General features: G+C 43.0%; 1 protein-coding gene across 3 annotated transcripts in view; it reads right to left on the reverse strand.

The window, feature by feature from the left end:
- Positions 1-689: 689 nt before the first annotated feature.
- Positions 690-19,958, reverse strand: part of RAB11FIP4 (RAB11 family interacting protein 4) — a 129,620-nt gene continuing 110,351 nt past the window's right edge. For 2 of the 3 annotated variants that reach the window (XM_072881344.1, XM_072881346.1), the window contains 12 exons: positions 15,819-16,042; positions 11,982-12,173; positions 10,309-10,443; positions 8,791-8,826; positions 7,757-7,856; positions 7,240-7,343; positions 6,540-6,680; positions 5,911-5,992; positions 5,518-5,655; positions 4,844-5,002; positions 4,345-4,488; positions 690-2,556 (listed from right to left, as the gene is read on the reverse strand). In XM_072881344.1, coding sequence (XP_072737445.1) covers positions 2,440-2,556; positions 4,345-4,488; positions 4,844-5,002; positions 5,518-5,655; positions 5,911-5,992; positions 6,540-6,680; positions 7,240-7,343; positions 7,757-7,856; positions 8,791-8,826; positions 10,309-10,443; positions 11,982-12,173; positions 15,819-16,042 — 1,572 coding nt within the window. In that variant the 3' untranslated portion in view covers positions 690-2,439. The remainder of the gene's footprint in view (positions 2,557-4,344; positions 4,489-4,843; positions 5,003-5,517; positions 5,656-5,910; positions 5,993-6,539; positions 6,681-7,239; positions 7,344-7,756; positions 7,857-8,790; positions 8,827-10,308; positions 10,444-11,981; positions 12,174-15,818; positions 16,043-19,958) is intronic. The other variant, XM_072881345.1, reaches the window with a different exon arrangement.

Below are 19,958 nucleotides of genomic sequence, written 5' to 3' on the forward strand. Positions count from 1 at the left end.
TAGCAGGGCTGCTGGCTCACCCAGCCCTGCTTGTGACAGCAGGTTAGCAACAGCCACCTGACAATTTGAAACAGTTCTCTATGGCCTATAAAAAGAGCAAAGTCCTTGGCACAACCCACAAACAGCACCACGCAGAGGGAAATGCCATCACTAAAGTGCAGGTGAAGAGTCCTGTAGGCAGGGAGCTGTAGGTAGCACCAAGCTGCCTTAACTGTTCCTCTCCTACCTTCTGGGTGGCACATCCAAAAGCAGCAGCGGGTGGGAAAGGCGTGTGTGTGGGGTGTCCATGGTGTTCCACCCACTTTTCAACAGAAGCTGCTGCAATTTAGCACAGAACATTTTACACCATCCCCACATGGCAAAGTAGTCTTTAAATCCCTTCCTCCAGATTACCCTAGAGCCTCAGGAAACCAGCCCTGAGACATCACTGTTGGTACAAGACTGTACTGTTTCTCCCAGAGCACTGAAGTCCTGCAGACATCTTTGTGCACTGGGATGTTGTGTCCCATAGTTACTCCTCTGGTCCCTTTCGCTTTCCAGTTACTTTACACCTGCCTAATGCAGATACAAAGAAACAAACTGTTTTTATTTTCTTGCCTTCAAGAAATCCTGATTTTAGTACTTCCCCCCCCTTCCCACCACTCCAGTAACACATCACTGAAGGCAAGCGCACAGAGATAGCAGAAAAATATATATATTTACATCCATAACTGAACACACATTTTATGTATTCAAATGCAGGAAAAATGCATCACATATACACACCAAGATACAGCAAGAGAATACTAGGGGCAAGACACTGCCAACAGCAAGAAATACACAGAAAAGCACAGTCATTGCTACTGTAACATTCTTCTGGGGAGTGTATTCAATAGAGGAAACATCTCTACACATTGGGGAAAGCCAGATACTTGGGCCTATTTTTCTGTGCCAGTTGGTATGAATCAAAAGTGTGAAATTTTTACTTTAAAAAAAGTGCATGGAATAATTTTTTTTTTTTAGCATTCAACTATCCAAACAATTCCATAAACTCCTTATATAAGCCACATTATTAATTAAAAAGGTCCTAGCCCTACAGTACACAAATCCAGCTCAGAACACAGGCACATGCTGAAGTCCATTCCTATTTAAGGCAGCATTTAAGCATACACTCAACTTTAAAGCTTATGTTCTGTCCCACTGACTTCTATGAGCAGTCACACTATACACATTTGAAGTTAAGCACCTGCACAACTGCTCATCTAAATCAGGATGTGCTCCCTATTCAGAGCTTTAGATACGCATGTGTGTACTCAGTCTGGATTGGCAAATTCTGCAAGACCAAGCGCTTTTTCTTTTTACTGCCCTATAGGTAAAAGTCACTCCACATCAGACTTCTCTCCACCACTGTGTTAGGACCCAGCCAGTCCTCTCCACAGCTTGCTCACAAAATGTCAATCTCAAAGGAGTGCAGTGTGTCTGGGGTGGGAAAGCAACTCAACACGTAACTTCAAGGGCTGCTCCTCCTCACCCCGAAGTGGGCTATTTCATGCAATTTTTCCTTTTTTGTTCCATTTCTTTTTTTGTAAGAACTGGAATGTGTTCCTTCAGTGAAATCTTTAAAATTAAGGGTGAGGGGAAGGGGCAGGATCCCAGAATTCATCTTAATGGCCCATGATAAACCCCTGAAAATAGGGGAATGGATTTTAAGAGCTTCTTAGCCTCAATGCTACAGGGACCCTGGGATAAAAAAAAAAAAAAAAAAGCATGCGCACACACGCTGAAGAGCAGGCTGGCTCAGAGCATCCCAAAGCAGGCTCCAAAGTGATCTTACATAAAAAGCACTTTGTGCTGACAGTGGTAAACAAGTGGATGGTGATTTTTCACAAATAGCAACAATTCTGCAATATCTTCCTTTTCTTCCCTTTTACTTTGTGTCTTTCCTTTTCCCCAAAGTTTGTTTTTTTATTCTATGAGTGGTTTAAATACTAAAACTAAATCAAATAGGAAATTACACAGTCAGCACCAGTCAGGAACTGAACCTGGGTATGTTAATTGGTTTGTGGTACCCAAATTCCTGGAAGAACAAAAGAACAATTCTTGCTCCTAAAGTTAGGGCCACATCCATATGTTTCCATTGTCTTTTTTACCTTTATAACTAGAGGTAGAGTCATTTTGTCCAGTATCTAAAACAGCATGATCCAGTTATATTGTTATTACATTAATATACAGTATCCATCTTATCACAGGTATTGAAAGTGCATGGAAAAAGTCTAACCAAGCCAATTCAATGACAAATAACAGTGTACCAAACATCATATAAACACACCCGCGCACCCACACTCACACGTAGTGTATATATATATTTATAGATTAATTTACAGTATCAGAGTGTTGTTTAGATCCAGTGACATGTGCAGAAATATCAGGCAGTTGCTGCTTTTCCTTCTCATATTCTCTTCAATTCTTTATTTCCAAGATAGACGGGTTGTGGTCTAGGATTGCCAAAATGATCTTGTCCATATACTGTCGCAATCTGTAATTTATCTCTTCCTGTTCTTTAAGGGCTTCCATGAGCTGAAACACAACATTTCAAAGTTAATCTTGAAATACTCTCATGAAATTCATTAGCATGAAATTCAGACAGGTGAGAGACCAGTGCCTGCTCAGGATCACCAGTTGCCTTTTGTGACAGGTATTCTACCTCTAGCTCCTCCCTGTATCTCTATTAGAAACAATCTGTATGTTGAAGATCTTTACTATTAAGGGACATGGTGAACTCTCATCACCAGGCATCTTTTGGCAGGTCATTTGAAACAAGTTCCCCATCTAACACACCAATCCATTGTGCATCCACACCATGGATGAGATTCCTCGTCTCAGTACAAGAGCTTCCTGATACTCAATTTTTTTGGTATCTACTGAAATCTAAAGCACTTTGCATGAAAGGCTGCTGAACAGAACAAGGAGTTCAGTGTTTTGCACTGGGAACAATATGGGCTGCCTCTGTATCATGTGCATACTCTCTATCAAGAAAAACTACCAAAACCCCCTAAAACAACACAGCTACACACTCCTCATGAACAACCCACTGAATACTCTATGTTCTATTTTAAAGACGTGTTTCACTAGACCTTTGAGCATGAAAGGCCCCTCAAACTCTCCAAAGATGAAGACCGCTTGCTTTCTATACTCTGCATGTTTAATACCAAACTGACAAGGCTGCCCAGGAGTGTCAGAGCCCCAGATCCTCCTAAAGCTAATGTGATTTGGGTGTCCATTTCCATTAGCCTTCACAAGAGTCCTACCCTGAATCCGCAGTTTCTTACCTTCATTTTGATTGTACAGGAAAAATGGCACCATGGGAAAAGATAATGCAGGTCAGTGAGGTTTAACAAGCCTGGGCCACAGTTGTAAGGCTCTCTCCTCCTTTAGAGGGAATGCTGGGTATTGCAAGAGCCAGAGTCATGAGATTCAGAAGGAGAAATAAGATTTGTCTTGACAACAGCAAAAGCCCAATTTGCTTTTACCTAATTAAGAGTTCAACAATTAAACAGCCTTTCTTCACAGTGCTCTGGTTCAGCAAGAAACTCAAGTATGCACTTCAAGGGACTGTCCAGGAGCTAAGGCTAACAGGGTCATTCAAGTACAGACTGGGTAAAGAGGTTTGTCTCAGGACTCCTCTTGAAGAGGAAATGGGAAGTTCTGTCCAGAAGAAACAATTCATTTTAATCTCCTTCATCACTAACCTGTATTTTTCCCTGGGAGCTCTTACATAACCATTGGCCTGATCTCACTATCTGTCCTGGAGCTTAAAGGAAGCTGTACCAGCTTGACTCAGCCCACATACAAATGGGTCTCCTATAGTATCTTCCAAAGCATTACTAGATTATTACTTGCAAGCTACCTAGTTTCTCCAACAATTCTGTAGCTGTAGCTCTGCTACAGGGAATATATAGCTCAAATTTAGAGCTAAGTGAGACCTTGTTACTTAAGTAACTTAGAAATAAATCTAGAACAGAAACTAAAAATTTAACTAGCTATGGTAATTTCTGTATGAAATTAATGTCATAATAGCACAATAACCTGTAGGACAGAAGATGCTAAAATAAATCCATTGCAAAACAGTTCACTGAGATTCTAATGATTCCAATTTTTTGAGAGAGACAAATGGAAGAGTTATACTAAAAGGAGTGTCCAAAACCACCGTTAGATTTAAGGCGATCTTCTAACACTCTTGAACTCCTAGCAAAGAAGATTTTTCTGTTGTTCATTTGTCAGCTTCAGATAGTTCAACCTTGACAGTTAATTACATTGAAAAATGCGCATTTTTGGATGTAGTACTTGATTAAAAAAGCATATTACCTCATCTCTTGATGCAGAATCAATTTCAGCAGCCAGTGACTGGGCTTTTGTTTGCGTTGCAAAGAGATTTTTAGCTTCATAAAGACTAAGACTTAGGATCTGTCCATTAAGATCATCGTTTTGGTCACGAAGTTTCTGATTCTCCTATTTAAGAGTGAAAAGACATTGCTTTTAACTTCTTCCTATAAGGCTTCATTAAAAAATAAATACATTTTTAAAATCACAGGTAGCTTGGATGACATATGGTAAGGCTGCAAGCTAACAGCAACTCTTACCACCAGTGACAGGTCCTCCCTGCCTGAATCACAGGTATTTCCTATGTGTACAATTTACATCACCTGTGCAAAGAAGTCCTAGACAGATGCAATGTGGGTCTTGTGCTTGTGTGGGAAGGGGGGGATAAAATCTAAAGGCAGCATGCTAGGGGTTGCAGCTATAGGCATTTTTTCAAACCAGTCCTGTACATTTCACATGGATCAAGAGGCCCTTCCCTGCTCACCTGCTTCAGCCGTTTTATTTCATGCTCCATTTCTACCTCTCTGGTTTTGGCGTTGAATTCACTCACGCTGGATGAAGAACTTCTCCCGCGTCCAGGACGCTCACATTCCAGCTTGTACAGCTGCAAGTGCTCCAGCTCCTTCCGCAAGTCTTCAATGAGCTGTGGGCACGCAAGCAGGCCATGTCTCTCCAGCCCCTGGCACAAACAGCCCTCCTTGGCAGCAGCTATCTCTGTGCTGCACCTCTGTACTCTGACACAAGCACTGTGTGAGCCTAGTTGAGGCCGGACATTCCTACAATACAGCCACTTGCTCTTCTATGGAAGCACAGGTCACTTAAACTGCTTCAGAGCTGGAAGCTCCTCTGATCTCTAAGCTTCATGTCCGAGAGGCATAATTCCCCTTGCAAACTTAGTAAAGGAAATGTTAGGGCACATATTCAAGGCTGCAAGTTCTCAAAGAGCTGTAAACCCTTTGGGTCAGGGATTGCCAGTTATTAGGTATTCTTGCAGCATTAATTGCCCTATGGGTACCCCTCCCATAGAAACACAATCCAGTAATGCATTCACTGGATGCTGTATTTTCAGTGTTCTTCCTGTCTGTCCATTCTTTTTCAGATGAGCTTTCATGCAGATGAAGGGCGATTGCCTGGTCTTATATCCCTCTTCACACCTACCTCCTGTGTGGCTTCCCTCTCCTTGTTAAATTCCAGTCTGTTCTGCCGCAGCTTGTCCATCATTCTCTTGTACAAATCCATCTCGTCCTTCAGTCGCAGACTAGTGTCTTCCAACCTATCCGACATGCGTTGCCTTTCCTAGAATAAATGGGGAACTTCATAGCTAGCTTGCAAGTGCATAAGCCATCAACACAACTCTATAGACACAGCTGGTCATAAGCTGGCATGGGTCTCGGGGCATTCCTGCCACTACAGGTGACCAATGTTCCAATCCCATCAATATTCTTGTTTAGGGAAGGAAAGTTAAAGGAACTGGGCCAATCACTATACGAGTTTGCTCTTACACAAATCAAGCTGATGTTAAATTGCTCAAGCACTCAGGAGTTTTGTTACCTCATCTAATCTCTCCGTCTGTGATTTCAGTCGTGTGACGGTGCTTTTCAGCTCACCATTTTCTTCTTCCAGTTGCTGAACCCTGTGTCAAAACCAAAAACCTTACAGCAAATGCCTCTTCAAGAATGCAGACATGCAAAACGGCATGCTCTAAAAAGCCACTTCACTTGCACTTGATTGAAACACCAAACATGAAAATCTTCTAATCTTAGCATTTTTTCTCATGAGCTATTGGGTGCTTTTTGTTTGTTTGTTTTTAGGGCCAAAAATGCTACACTGACCCTCAGATTCTTATGCTCCTAACAACAGGTATCTAAAAAGAATTAAGTAGGAAGAAACAAATACAGACACAAATGTTTGCTACAGCTGGTCACAATTCCCTCCTTGAATCCATGCCAAATATCCAGCTAAGCTGTCTACATGGGCCATGTGGATTAAAGCATTAATGTAAACCATCCTCCAAGCTTTTGGGCATTAGACATGCAACTGCGCAGCTACTCTATAGAACTACTAACCTGTAACCATCTGTGCACTGTCTGGTTGTGAACAGCCTACGTTTACATGCAAAGTAAAGATGAAGAAAAGAAGAACATGCACTCTATTCTGGGTGGCACCAAGATGTTTGTTACCTTGTATTTAGCAGTTCAATTTCAGTGCCTTTCTCTTTTTCATACTTGCTATATGCTTCTCTATGTCTCTTTATCTCTTCTTCCAGGGTCTGTTCTGCTGATGTTTCTTGGTCTTTCAATAGTTCTTCTAGCTCATGAACTCTAAGGAAATCAGATCTCATTTCAGTAACAGCTTCACAAGTACTTTAAAAAAAAAGTGTGCAACTTCATTGCCCCTCTCTTTCCTCCCCATTCCTTTATTTCATTCTACTTCACCACCTCTGTTAGCATTTAACCTCTCCCAATCTCCCTCTTGGTATTTAATCTTCCCAATAAGCACAGAATTAAGTAGTATCAGTTCATCTATTATTCTTTCATTCTCAGTCTCGAGAAGTTGTGACTATGACCCAGCCTTCTGCTTTTGCTACATGTAAGAAAAAAATTCAGTGGTAACCTCTCTTATAACAGAAGAGCTTGCTCTGTACAAGTCAGTAACATCTCTGTACTAAGAAACTTGCTTAGAAGGCCTTTGGTTGCTGAAAATTCAGCAAGGCAGCCCTATTCCATTTGGACTTCTCAGATGAAGCCTTATCTTATTTTGTCTGTCAGCATTAAGACAGATGACTTGGTCATATTTTACAGGTAGAGATGTTCCTTCCCTCCAACCTCGTTCTAGCTCTGCTCTGACATGATAAAGAGAACTGACTCCGTGCTTTATTACCTGTGAACTAGCTGTGTGTTCTCTTGTTTCAGTTTGCTCTTCAGGTCACCATTTGTCAGGCTATCATTCTCCAGTTCTGTCACCTTTTTTTCTAGGTACATTACCTGGAAGGGGAAGTGGAAAAGAATCGAGAGTTTAAATCTCTCGTCATACACCCCTTCACTCTTTCCAATTGTCATTTAGCTGTGCTACCCTTTTTAAAGGGGGCATACTTCCCTGCAAAGCCAGCAGCGAAATTAAGCTCTGAAATTCTGAGTTCCCCAGACCCTGCATCTTCCTTGAAGGTGATCAATGCCAATACACAGTGAAGAAGTACTAATACAGTGCCTAGATCTGTACTTGCACAGCTCTTGCATTTTTGTGAAGCAAAGTCATAACATTAATGGAATATCAAGGACATTTTGAATGAGCTACTTCAGATCACTGGTAACTGTGAGCAAGAGAGCTTCATCAATTGATGCGTGTCTCCAGCAGGATTTTGTTGGGTACATTAGTCGCAATGCACACAGCTTCTCACCTTTTCAGTTATATCATTATCACAGGAGTCTATACTGTCTCTGAACAGGTCTTCTGTGCTGCCATTACTGCTGCTGAAGTTACTGTTGTGGAAGAGTTGTCTGAAAGATCAGAAGGATAATATTTTGCTTGATGAGGATGGAGGAGAAAAAGTCTGGGTACTGTCTTACAACCTGGCTTTGCACTTTGAGCATCTGATGCTAAAATCTGTGCAATCATTTCAGTGACAATTACAACTGTTTAAGCACAAGTCTTACAAGAGACTGGTAGCTAAATTAAGTCATACTGAGCACAATCAATGACATTAGTTCTAGGGTGTGGGTTTTTTGTTGCTTTTGGTAGGATCTGCCACCAGCATTAACATAGTTTAAAAACTACTTAGCCTTATTCACACTATGTACTGAGTTGTATTTGCCTTACTGGAAATTTAAAATAAGGTCACCACTGTGCACTGGTTGGTACAGTTAATCTACAAAATTTCATACACTAAGAGCTTATTTAAAAAACAAACAAACAAACAAAGACATCTCAAGCAGTTCCCACTACAGAATAGCGTCAGAATACATAACACTGAAGATTATCTAAAATATTCTTGAAACTTACAGCCCTCCCCAGCCCAGGGCTGATTCATTCAGTCAAAGGAAGATCACAATTCTGTATGTCCTTTTTTAAAGAGATGCTCTTGCTTTCCTTTGCATTTCAGCAACAACAACAAAAAGGCCCACATTATGTGGGTGAAAGAAGCAATAGCTGGACTGATGGAATAGCAGTATAAAGGAATAAAGTTGGCAGACAGGGAATCAACTATCTATGTTCTTAACAGAGCTCTTTCCAGTTCAGGGGCCTGCTCCAAGACTAGCAGTGGCTTCTATATTCTGTAACATCCCTATCCAGATACAGGCCCCTTCCCTTGAAAACTTGTCTTGGCACATTTTTGTTTTCCTAAACTTATTCCTCCTCTCCCCTCCCACCCCCACTTATGGCATTGTTACAGCTGATTCCACACGTATTCATAAAAAAGTTGAAGACTCTTACCTTCCAAAAGCTGTGCTTGATATTTTCCTGTTAGGGCTACATGGATACAGAAGGAATGATACAGGAATTAAACACTTATTTGATCAGTGTTGGATTCAATCTTAATTTAAACTCCAGCTGAATTGCACAATGAAACATAATACTGACTTTTAAGTGAAGTAAGAAAAAAAAGATTCTGTCAACAATATTCTTAGACAATTTAACCAAAAGCTGCAGTTACCAACAATGTGAAGATGAGTGAAGCCACAAATTACTGTGATCATTAATAAGTCAATTTGCAAATACTGTTATATTTAGCAGAGATGTGTCAGTGTAAATCAGAGTGAAACTAACATTAGAAACACCACAAAGGGACACTGAGTTAGTGACGGATGTTTATTCTAGATTCCCAGTTTTCCGATTATTTTATAAACAGTTTATCCTTCCCTGTAATGCTTCCCAGTTCAGCACAGGAACTGAGATGCTTTCCATTTTTACAGTTCCCTTTCGCAGCCAGAGACTAGTATTATCTAAATGAAGGACCAGACTCCAGACAACAGCACTAGAACCAAATCAAAATATCAGCTGTATCTCTTGACAAGAGGATGTCGCATCTTTGTGTGCCCACAGACACAGCTCTTTGTCAGAGCATTGCTCTCTTTCAGCCAGGTATATACAGCCTCACTCAAAATTACCAAAGCCCTAGCCAATCATGGTCTGGGTGTTAGCAGACTCCTTGCTAGAGCAGAAACATTGTTCATATCCAGTACTATGCTGCTGTGTCATCAAGAGACCAAGTAGTGCAGTGTGCTCTGTGCCAAGGATTATGCAGACAGGCAGGATTTACATTCCATTTCTAGGGGGAGCTAGAAGCCCACCAAATAATTTCCTTCAAAAACCCTAGATGATTGTTGGAAGCACTGGATTCTTTCCGAGTGCTCAGCACAGTTTAGAAGTGGATAGAGCGGCAGAGATTGAAATGTAAGGAAAAAGCTGAAATTGCAAAAGAACCCCAAAAGTAACTTCTGCCATAGGATTCATCATTTTTCCAAGTTCCCTTGAGGACAAAAAAAATCCCACACGAATGAAGTACCTCTGCTGACCAATAGCTTTAGGAGAGGTGTATGTAAGGTCATATGCATTAGCTAAGGATCTGCCAGATCACTCCTTCCCACCTAGAGAAAACAGTAGCTAACTGTAGATCTGCACTAAGCAGCACAGCAGACCCCACTTCCTGGGAAAAATTCCTGGAAATAGCACTCTCCCTCTGCAATCAAAGAGCTCATTGGTTAAAATATTTGCATTTATTAATGCTGTCTGCACCTTAAGTCAGAAAAATACTTACTAGCTAATGAAGAACAGCGTTTCGGTTCAGGCTAGATGTCAAGGTCTGAATTTCTTACTGTTTTGTAAGAACACCACATGTGTAAGACAGAATGGGATACTGGGAAGGAGAGGGCTCTTTCTTCCTCTCCTCCTGCTAGTAGCTAGTCCCATTTCAAGGGGGCATTGCTAAAAGCAGTGCAATAGGCTGCTTACCTGTTTGCTTTCAAGTTTTTCAGCCTGGCTTCCAAATCGTTGAGTAGATTTATCTTTTTGCAGCACTGTGAGCAGTAAACATCCAGTAACTCGCTGTTATAAACATGCCTCATTTTTCGGGGTGTTTGGCCAGCACTGTTTGCAGGAAAGGAGAGATGTTACTGGCTATAGTAACCAACTCACCACAGATTTTCCTCTTGACTGTGTGTCTGTGTGTCAGAATCACAGACGAGGGACCTGGGGAACTACTTCTAACTGCAGCTCATCTAACTTAGAGGTGATGATGGAGAATGCTAGTCTTAGGGTGAGCCTACCTGTCTGAGTTGAGGGTTTACAGAGGATGTGTTCTGAGTGTCAGTGGAAAGAACCAGTTTGGGTGACTGGAAGAATAGCAGAAGGTATACAGAGTCCATGCAATGCATGTAGCAAAAGCAGCTACATTTAAAAGTAGCTACAAGCAGCTAGTATGTTCCACCTCAGCAATATCCCCCTCATCTTGCCCATCTTCGCACTAGAGCCTGGAATGCAACCTGAAGAGTCTTTTCTCCAAGAGAAAGACAGGAAGATGAAAAACAGAACGGTCTGGTAAGAAGTCACACAAACCCCCTCAGATGGTAGGACGGAAGGAACCCTAGAATGAGGAGGAAGGGAGAAGCTGACATAAGTCTAAAGAGGAGATAACAGTAGCTCTTGGCATGATAAAGAGAAAATAAACTAAAATAAAAGAGAGCAATCATGGCATGAAGTGTACAGAGCCCCAGGAATGGGAATGGAAAGGGCTGCATAAACCTGAGGGAATAGGGCATGAAGGACACAAGCTATCATCATGAAGGGGCAGTGGAGAGGGGTGCTAGCTCTGCATGCATGACAGAGGTGGCAAGGCTGGATTGCAGAAGTGCTTGAAACAGAGGGTAGCACATGGGGGTTGCATGCAGAACAGAGGGATGCAGTGAACTTGTCCTGTGTTAGCAATGAAGCACAAGACCTTCGTGTGCTATTGATCCAAGCAGACAAATCCTAGAGCATCTTCATGGTTGGCACTTCCCCAAACCTGCTCACCTATACCCTTGCTTGGGGAAGGATTTTAAAATCAGCAACTGACTTGGTCACAGTGCGTAAAAGCTACAGAGACTGAGGTCACATCCAGGAAACTGGTGGACTGTAGTGGCATTTCCAGCTCCTAACAGACAGCAGATACTTGCTTATGTTCTCCAAGACATTCAAAGTCAATATGGATGCTTGTTTCAAACAACCCCCTGTCTGTATACAGCACTTCACCATACAGGTTAGTGCTAAGGATCTGTAGTATCAGAACACTCAAGAGGAACAGCTCTCTTGCAGGTCTTCTCTCCACTGCATCAGGGCTGGTGCATAGCACTAAGCTGGTTTCCAACACTAGCCCCTAACTGTGAAATTTACTGTCTGCAATAGAAAGAAATCTCTACAAGCAAAACAGCCCAGTTATTTCAACAGAACCCAACAGAGGTTATCAGAAACAACATATTTGCTATAGCTCTTATTATTAAATGTAGTCTGTCAATCGCAGGGCAGAAAATGAACTGATAACATTTTGCTTTTAAGATGAGTCTATGTAACCAGTGTAAACTCTGGTATGGTCACTCATGCTCAGAGAACAAAATTGAAAAATTGTTTGTTAATGAATAAGGAGCAACCTGGAAGATACAGATGAGCCAAGGTCAGAGTAGGCGTTGGTTCTGGTCTCATCATCAGGGCATGGGCTACTGGGAATAAAATCCACATCATCTCCTTCCCCATAGTCTTCAAACTGTTCTTCATTACTGATCAGAGAGGCGGTGGAATAAGTTGAGAGGTCAGATGCTGCAGAAGGGTTGTGAGGACTTGACCTGAAACAAGAGGTCAAAATGTCTCGAAGGCCAACTTTGATAGCATCTCACCTCACATGGAATCCTCCACCTTTACAGCTTGTTCCCTCATTTGAAGCTGTAACCCACTTTGTGCTAAAAAACCTGAAGTGCTAAACACATCTGATGTACATTTGACATAGTGCCTTGAAAGACAAGAGCATGAGAATCTACAAACAAGCTACTTGTGAGATGGGTTTGGATCTATACAAACCACTTCATTTTAAAGAGCACACCTCGACAATCCTCAGTCATAATTTCTACATGGTGGTGACGACTGCTGCTTATGGGACTTCTGCTCTGAATGCAGGAACTGTGCAGGCAACTCCAAAATGCATGGATAGTCAGAAGAACATGTACAAGACAGAGGCTGTCGCTCTATTCCACAATCAGAGTTTCACAGTAATCCCCATAAATCCTCTCCCATACCCCATGAGCTCCAGCCGCTCTCTTTTGTGTGGCCAGAAACAAACTTCAGCTCACCGCATGCCAGAGAGTCACTAAAGCTACAGATGTGACCTAACTGAGGTTGAGTTCCTGTCCTTCCTTCCATTGTGACAAAATGTGTCTTTCAGAGGAGATATAGACCACAAGAAAAAGGTGCTTTACTACTAGAGAAGTACCTAAGATAATGCCAAACAGGTAGGGAATGGCAGGACCCTGTGACCTCAAAGAGAGAGGACATACAGGTAAACAGATCAGGCACCATAGGAAAGCAGCTAGCAGAGTAGTTTTGAGCACATCACACCTAATACAACGGAGCAAGTTTGCTGCAGAGGGTGCACGGTGATTCTCCTGCCCAGAGTCCAGACTACCCTGCAGTCATGCAGTGTGCTGCCTTGCAGAGGCAGATATTTTACACAGGTTTGCTCATCTCCCACCTCAGTAAGGCATTCAAAGAGACAAGCCAGTAAATTCACATACAAGTTCTTATAAACAAACTTCTCCCTACAGAAAACTCATATCTAAGGCCTGAAACACATGCTCCGCTTGTGAAGCCCTGGAGTTGCTCAACATGTTACTGTTCCAACTACAAAGCAGAATCCAGTGCCTCTCTGCAATACAGACAAGGCACTGACTCAGTCTGCTGATGCTTTGTGCGCAATGGGTTAAGTTTTTCACTCCCTTTGCTTCAGTACACAGTGCTTGTATCTTTGACTCCACTAGCTGAGCCATGGGACAGGAGCTTCCTGTTGTTCTCCAGCAGCTCAACAATATTGCCTCCTAGGTTTCTTTTGAGTCTACCTTGAGCCTCTTAACTATGGCCCGCACTGTGGGAGACAGGGAGATTCCTCTTCCTGTAATACTACACTTGTGAGCTGTAAACAAGAGATGCAACAGTGCTCCGTTGGTGGATGGTGCAAGCATTATTTGCATATCCCTTCCCTCCAAAAGCAATTAGTAGAAGAGGAAGCCTGCCAACGTTTCAGATGTATGCTCTTTTGTTTCTCTTGTTTTGATGAGATCCATTTATAACCTGCAATTCACTTATCTAATTCACATTAACAGAAATTAGGGCAAGTCAAGCCTGGCACACTATTAAAGGATGAAGATCATGAAGATAGGAATACTCATACTAGAAATAGATCAAACTTATCTAACAAGGCTCCTTGGCTGGTAGATGGATTAGTGAGAAGCTTAACACACCACACTAACATCTATTCATAAAGAGCTGCTGTGCCACAGACATACTGTGTATTGATACGTTTTTGGGTGGCTATGATCTGTGTAACTGCAACTGCTGTTTTCATCTCAATGTTGTTACACCAAGTCAGTTTAGGAAGAAGCTCCTCGTAACAGTTCCACCAGGGATGGAGGTAAATGACCAGTCCTCAGTTGGGATGACAACGTATACTTGTCCATAAAATCCACTCTCCAGCATAATAGCCCTGGAACATCACCACTTGCCAACAGACTGGAGTTCAGCAGCCTTACCCCTCATGCATTGCCTGGCTAAGTTTCTCTTATGGCAGCTATACAAACAGTCACCACTGCTGGACCCGCCTGATAATGTTGCTTAGAACTTTTAATTTGTAGTTATTCGTAAGCTTTTCCAAATTTTAAACTGCTTCAGTTGAAGCAGTCCATGCTCAGGGTAGATCCTGAACTCATAACCTGCCTCAGGCTGGAAACTGCCTGGGAATCACACAGTCATTTTCAAGGGAGTTGCTAAAAGCAGCTGTTTTTCCCCATTCTAACACTTTCTGAAGGAAGCTTTCAAGTTGTTGGGGTTTTTTTAAAGCTAATTCCTGGTCTTCAGAGCAGGACTGCACAGAAGGGTGATACATCTGATACACAACCCACCTGCTTCTTCAACAGGCAGGTATCATGGTTTGGCCAAGGTAAAAATCTCTATTGTGTCTTTTAACACAAAAGCATGAAGCTTCCAAAGTGTTTTCCCACAGATTTACCAAAGGCAAGGAGGCCTCAGAGGATAAACCGAGATCTATTAGTAGCAGCGCAGTAGCTCTTAGTAGTTCCTGCCCCCCCTAGAAGGAGGGTACAGGATGCACAATACCTCCCCTACCCCTTCGCAAGAGCCTGAATGGCACAGCTGGGAGGAAAGATACTCATTTCAAATGCAGTATGGGTAAGACTCAGTCACCGCAAGAATGGGTGCTTTGAAGAACTGGGAATGGCAAGGCAAGGAGACAAGTTTGGTAAAGAGCTGATAAAAACTGTAATTATCTTGATAAAGTCTCTGGGATTGCTTTAAGTGGGAAAAGGCCAGTTCTCAGCTAGCTGAGAAATTCAGGAGGAAGGTAGGAATGAGGCTGCACAGAGAGCACTTGAGGAGGCCCAGGAGAGAGAAGGAGGACTGCCTTAGCAATGAAAGAAGCTCGAGAGGCACAAACCAAGATGACAAGTCAAAAATAGGGAAGGCAGGGCAGAGGCTTACAAAGCAAGCCCAGCTGAGCTCTGTCCTGTGGTACTGCATTAACTCAGCTCAAAGCAGGATTAAATCAAGTTGGGTCCCTTTCCCCCCGTCGGCTTTTACCAACACCCCCCAGGTACATGCCTGGGAAGAGTCAAGTTAGGATTACAGAGACACTCTTGTGTTAACAGCAAACTATGGTTACACACGCACATGCCAGGACACCCTGTGTTAAACACAAGTTACTGTGGCACACTAAAGGTTATGGAAAATTAAAAACACACAGAATTCAGTTGGTAGATGGAGTTGCAAAGCAAATCTGCAGAGCCCAGATCTTCAGATAACTAGATGTACAAAAGGCTAAAGCAGCATTCCCCACATTGCATTGCTCTGCAGGAAGTATTTGTTTTAATTCCAGCATATATAGGTTATGGGAAAACAGAAGATCCTAAGTTTGGGGGATGCCAGTGCAGTGATCCATTCTGGAAAGACCCAACACTTTCACTTCAACATGCAAGTCCCATGAGTGCTCACAGAACATGCCAGAAGGAGCCAGGGCTGAGACTGTCTAAGCCACTTAGAGGACCTGGACATCCATCTCCCTTATATTGTAAATGGATATTAAGTTTCTAAATCCTTCAGGCATCCTCAGCCTCCCACAGTACAGATTAGTCACATAAAGGCTCCTTCCTCCCTGGTCCTTTTGCACATGCCTCAAAACAGGGCTGCCGCGGGGCAAAACCACCACTCACTTGTCACCAGGCAGAAACAGGCCACCAAGCACACCGTCCTTCTCTTCACTCCGACACGTGTCGGAGGCCTCCGAGCTCTGGGCACTCTCAATAGCACTGTCCATGTCAGACTCATGGTGAACCTCTTGCTGTGCTAGAGTCATCACGTCGTCATCAGGAAAGAGCTCCAACTCGCTGTAGGCGCTTTCGCTGTCCAAGTAGGCACAGTCCTGGATTTCACCACCCTGGCAAAAGATGAATTGGGAGACAATTCAGATCATCCTTCAAGGCGGTTAAGAGGATACAGGCGAAGCAAGAACCCACTCTCTGGATGCCCTGGTAAGCAAGAGTGGTACTGAATAAAAGCCATAAAACAAAAAGGCCGACCTGCTTTACAAAGGCCAATTCCTGCAAGCCCCTAAGGTAGCTTGCACCTTCCACAAGGGCTCAAATACTGTCTCTGACTTAGTGTCTCCTATAGGAGAGGGGGACACAACACCCAGGTATAAAATGCAGTCAGTTTTGCCCTAATTTACTATCAAAATGCACTTTAAGTAATAAATATCCTCAAAGCTTTATTATAAAAGAGGCATCCTTTGAAAGAAGTTAATCACAGGACTAACTCTCAGTGATTTCATGTGTTAATATTATCAATTAAACAAAAGCAAGCCAGATAAGTCTAACAGTTTACTCTGAGGATGGACAAAAATGTAGAAGGTGAAAAAAGAGTTGGCAGGTGTTAAAACATTTATGGTAAGTCTTGGTGACAAAGATGTAAGAGGGCAGGAAAAAAAACCCCAACAACCTAAAGCCATCTGTTCCTGCTTCCTGGAACCACATATCTTGATTAAGTATCAACTAAAATAAGACGTCATTCTCATTACTGTAACACTTTGCTCTTGCTGTTCATCCCCTGCCTCCCCTTCTTGCCCCATGAACACTCACAATAGCCAAGGCAAGCTGTTTTCTATTTGCTTGTCCCTGAGGGACAAATAAAAACTCTTAACTGAAAAAATAAAGCCTAAGATTTTATTCTGTCCTTTGTTTAATACATGGCAACACAATACTGCTTTGACAATTTTCATCCAGTGTGACGCAAATAACTCATGACTCCAGAACGAGTCCTGCAAATGCTCCGAGTCAGAGCTCCACTCCAAAGCTCACCTGCAAGCTCCACAACTATTGCCAGAAAGTCAAGACAATCATGTATTTAAGGCTTAGTTTACTGGCACAAGTAATGAAGCATTTCATTCATGGATACACCTCATGTTTAGGCCCAACTGTCATCCGCCCAGCTCCTTCCCCAGGAATCCCAAGGCATTGGCAGCCTGGCACCACCACAAGCACCAGCTGCCCTTCTGGCAAGCACGTTCAGTTGGACGCTGTTACAGTGGCACCACTTGCGGCAGCATGGCTTCAAGTCAACCCCTGTAGCCTCTGGACACTCCTACGCTAGAGCCAAAGAGGATTAAATCCCTTTTGCAGAACTAGTGATGTTCTATGCTGATGACACTAATTTTTCTCAGTGCCTTTTCCACCTCAATGTGAGAAGAGTCAGCCAGAAGCTGCAGCTTTAAGATCTGCAAAAACTGCTACTAGAAATGCAGGTCTCACCTTCCATTTTTTCCTGAAATACCAATTTATATGACTGTGAAACTCCTAGCATACAGAGGTTTAAGAAATTCAAAACAACTCCACCTGCTCAAACCTAGTTAACTAATGAACAACCAAGCAGTCAAAAGGACAGCTTTACCTGCAGCGTTTGACTCTCTAGGTACATACTCAGAGCAGATATCTGGATGTTTTTCTAGCTGAGCTTTCAACAGGTCTTCCAGATACACAAGTAATATCAGTAAGACACTTCAGCACTATACAATAATAAGCATACGTGTTTATGCTTTCTCCCACTTTTCCGTGTCAGCCTTATTAAGCCTGAAACTTTCCCTAGGTACTGCTCCAAGAGATATCCAAAAGGATTTGTTCTTGGTCTATGCCATGTAGTATTTATTGAAGCCACGCTGCCTCATGCAATCAAATTTCTAGCTCTGAGCCAGAGCACCTTCAGCATGGCCACAACCCCTCATCCACAGGGAGCTGGGGTTTGGCAGGTCAGACACCAGCTGAGGAGTCTGCCCTGGCCCTGCTATAGCCCCAGGTTCTTCAGCACATCTTCTGACCTGCACCTTGCATCCTCACAAGCAAGCAGGGATGATGACACTGTTACTCTTTGCAAAGTACCTTGGGATCTACAAAGAGACAGCACAAGCAATAAGACCTTTTTAGGAGGTGTTGAAAAAGTAAAGATTGTCAAGAGCAATTAAGATGTTTCAGAAGTATTCAGGAGTGTTTATCTAACATTTCCCCAAGGTTTCCTCCTGCATGCTAAGCCCCACAGGCACAGAGCTCCTGTTTCTCTTAAAATGTTTAATGCAATAAAGCCCTGACTGCCATTATGGAATTGCACCAGCTGGTAAAAGCCTGATCCAGGAGGGAAGGAAAGAGGCATGGAGAACACAGTGGATCCCTGAAGTAGGAGTTCAGGGAGGAAATCAAGAAACAGCTCTTGCACAGCTCTACCTCCCAATTAGCACATCTTTTTCAGAGGTCTTGGAGAAGTTTCTGCTTAAGCAAGTTTTTACAGCATGAAAATCTCACTGGTATTAAACAAATTAACACAAGAAAGTAAAGGCCAAGAAGATCATGAAAGACTCTCTTTTTGTTCCCTGTAGGTAACACCGCACATTTGCTTTTTCTAAGAATAACAGCCTAGATGCTCTTTAAAAAAAGTCCATTAGCAATTAAATGTGCAGTGTCATCTATAAAGGCTAAGGGCTCGCTTTTCTTTCCTGACACTTTATGGCAACCTAACCTTCACATATTGACTTGTATTACAGTACTCATCTATAGCTACAGCACAGACTGCACTGTACCCATGCTGGTCAGTACCATGTATTCTTTGTCGAAGTGTAATTGTTCTGCTCCTAAACTTTCACTTCTAAGCCCCACGAAAAAAAAAAAGAAGAAAAGAAATGAGCTTTTGGAGGCAATGACCCATCATAAGCCTGAACACCTGCTTTACAGCTTCTGAAACGCCTCACTGCAAGACTTGGAACCCCTCCTGGAAGCTGGTCCTCCCTTCTGCAGATCCCACCCTTGAGCTGTAGGGAGCTCAGGGACTGATGGGGACTGGATAAATGAAGAACATGGGCCAGCCAAGCTCCTTTGAGGAGCTCCCCCTCAGCTATCCTCCAGCTGCTTCCTCCCAGCGGGGAAAGCGGATGCCACGCAGCACACCACGTTCCAGGCTGCCAGCCTGTCTTCTCTGCAAATCTGGCACCCACCCCACAGACCTGCGCAAACAAAGTGAACATTTAGGAAGCATGTCTCAGCTGCTCTTCTGAGTACCTGGCAGCCAAACCACACACTGAAGACCCCAGCCCTTTCAAAGCAAGCAGCACGACAAACAATCCTGCCAGGGAGGCTCAGCTCCAGCAGCTGCACGAGCTGCTTATTCATGCTTTTCAGTACTCAAGGTCCACCTACAATCAGTGCTGAAAAATCACTGTTTCAGCAAGATGTACAGAAACTAGGACCAGTGACAGCCACTGTGCTGAAACCTGCATGACTGTTTTCTGTGGGTAGGAACTACATGCTTAGCTATTAAGCTTTAAGAGCTTAAGGGTGGGGAATCACTACACCCCTAATAATGCAGTGTTTCCAGGCACAAGAATACCTCTGATGTGCAGCACAGAAATCCTGTAAAGCATGGGACCTGGATAACACCACCAAGGTGTCTCTTCAGCTCCCTCGGTGAAACCAGCCTTTAGTGCAACTGTCACAATTACACATTTAACAAAAAGTTTTCCTTCTGTGGCCTAAATAAACAGTAGAAGGAAACAGACAAAGCACCTTTAAAACAACTAATACAGGTTAAGAAAGCTACTACAAGAAGTCAGAATTGGGGCATGTTGCTAGTAAACAATATACAGGCATCCACACCTTACTGACTAAAGCTGTAAGATATTTGAAACTGTAATTGTTCAGTGATCACAGTTTCTCACAGGACCATACTTTCAGTGATGCTGTCTAGCACAAACTGCTTACAGACCACACCTAAGGAAATTAAACTCCGGGGGGGGGGGGGGGGGGGGGGGGGGAGAA

Source organism: Ciconia boyciana, chromosome 16 (genome assembly GCF_034638445.1).
Source record: "Ciconia boyciana chromosome 16, ASM3463844v1, whole genome shotgun sequence".
Classification (NCBI taxonomy): Eukaryota; Metazoa; Chordata; class Aves; order Ciconiiformes; family Ciconiidae; genus Ciconia; species Ciconia boyciana.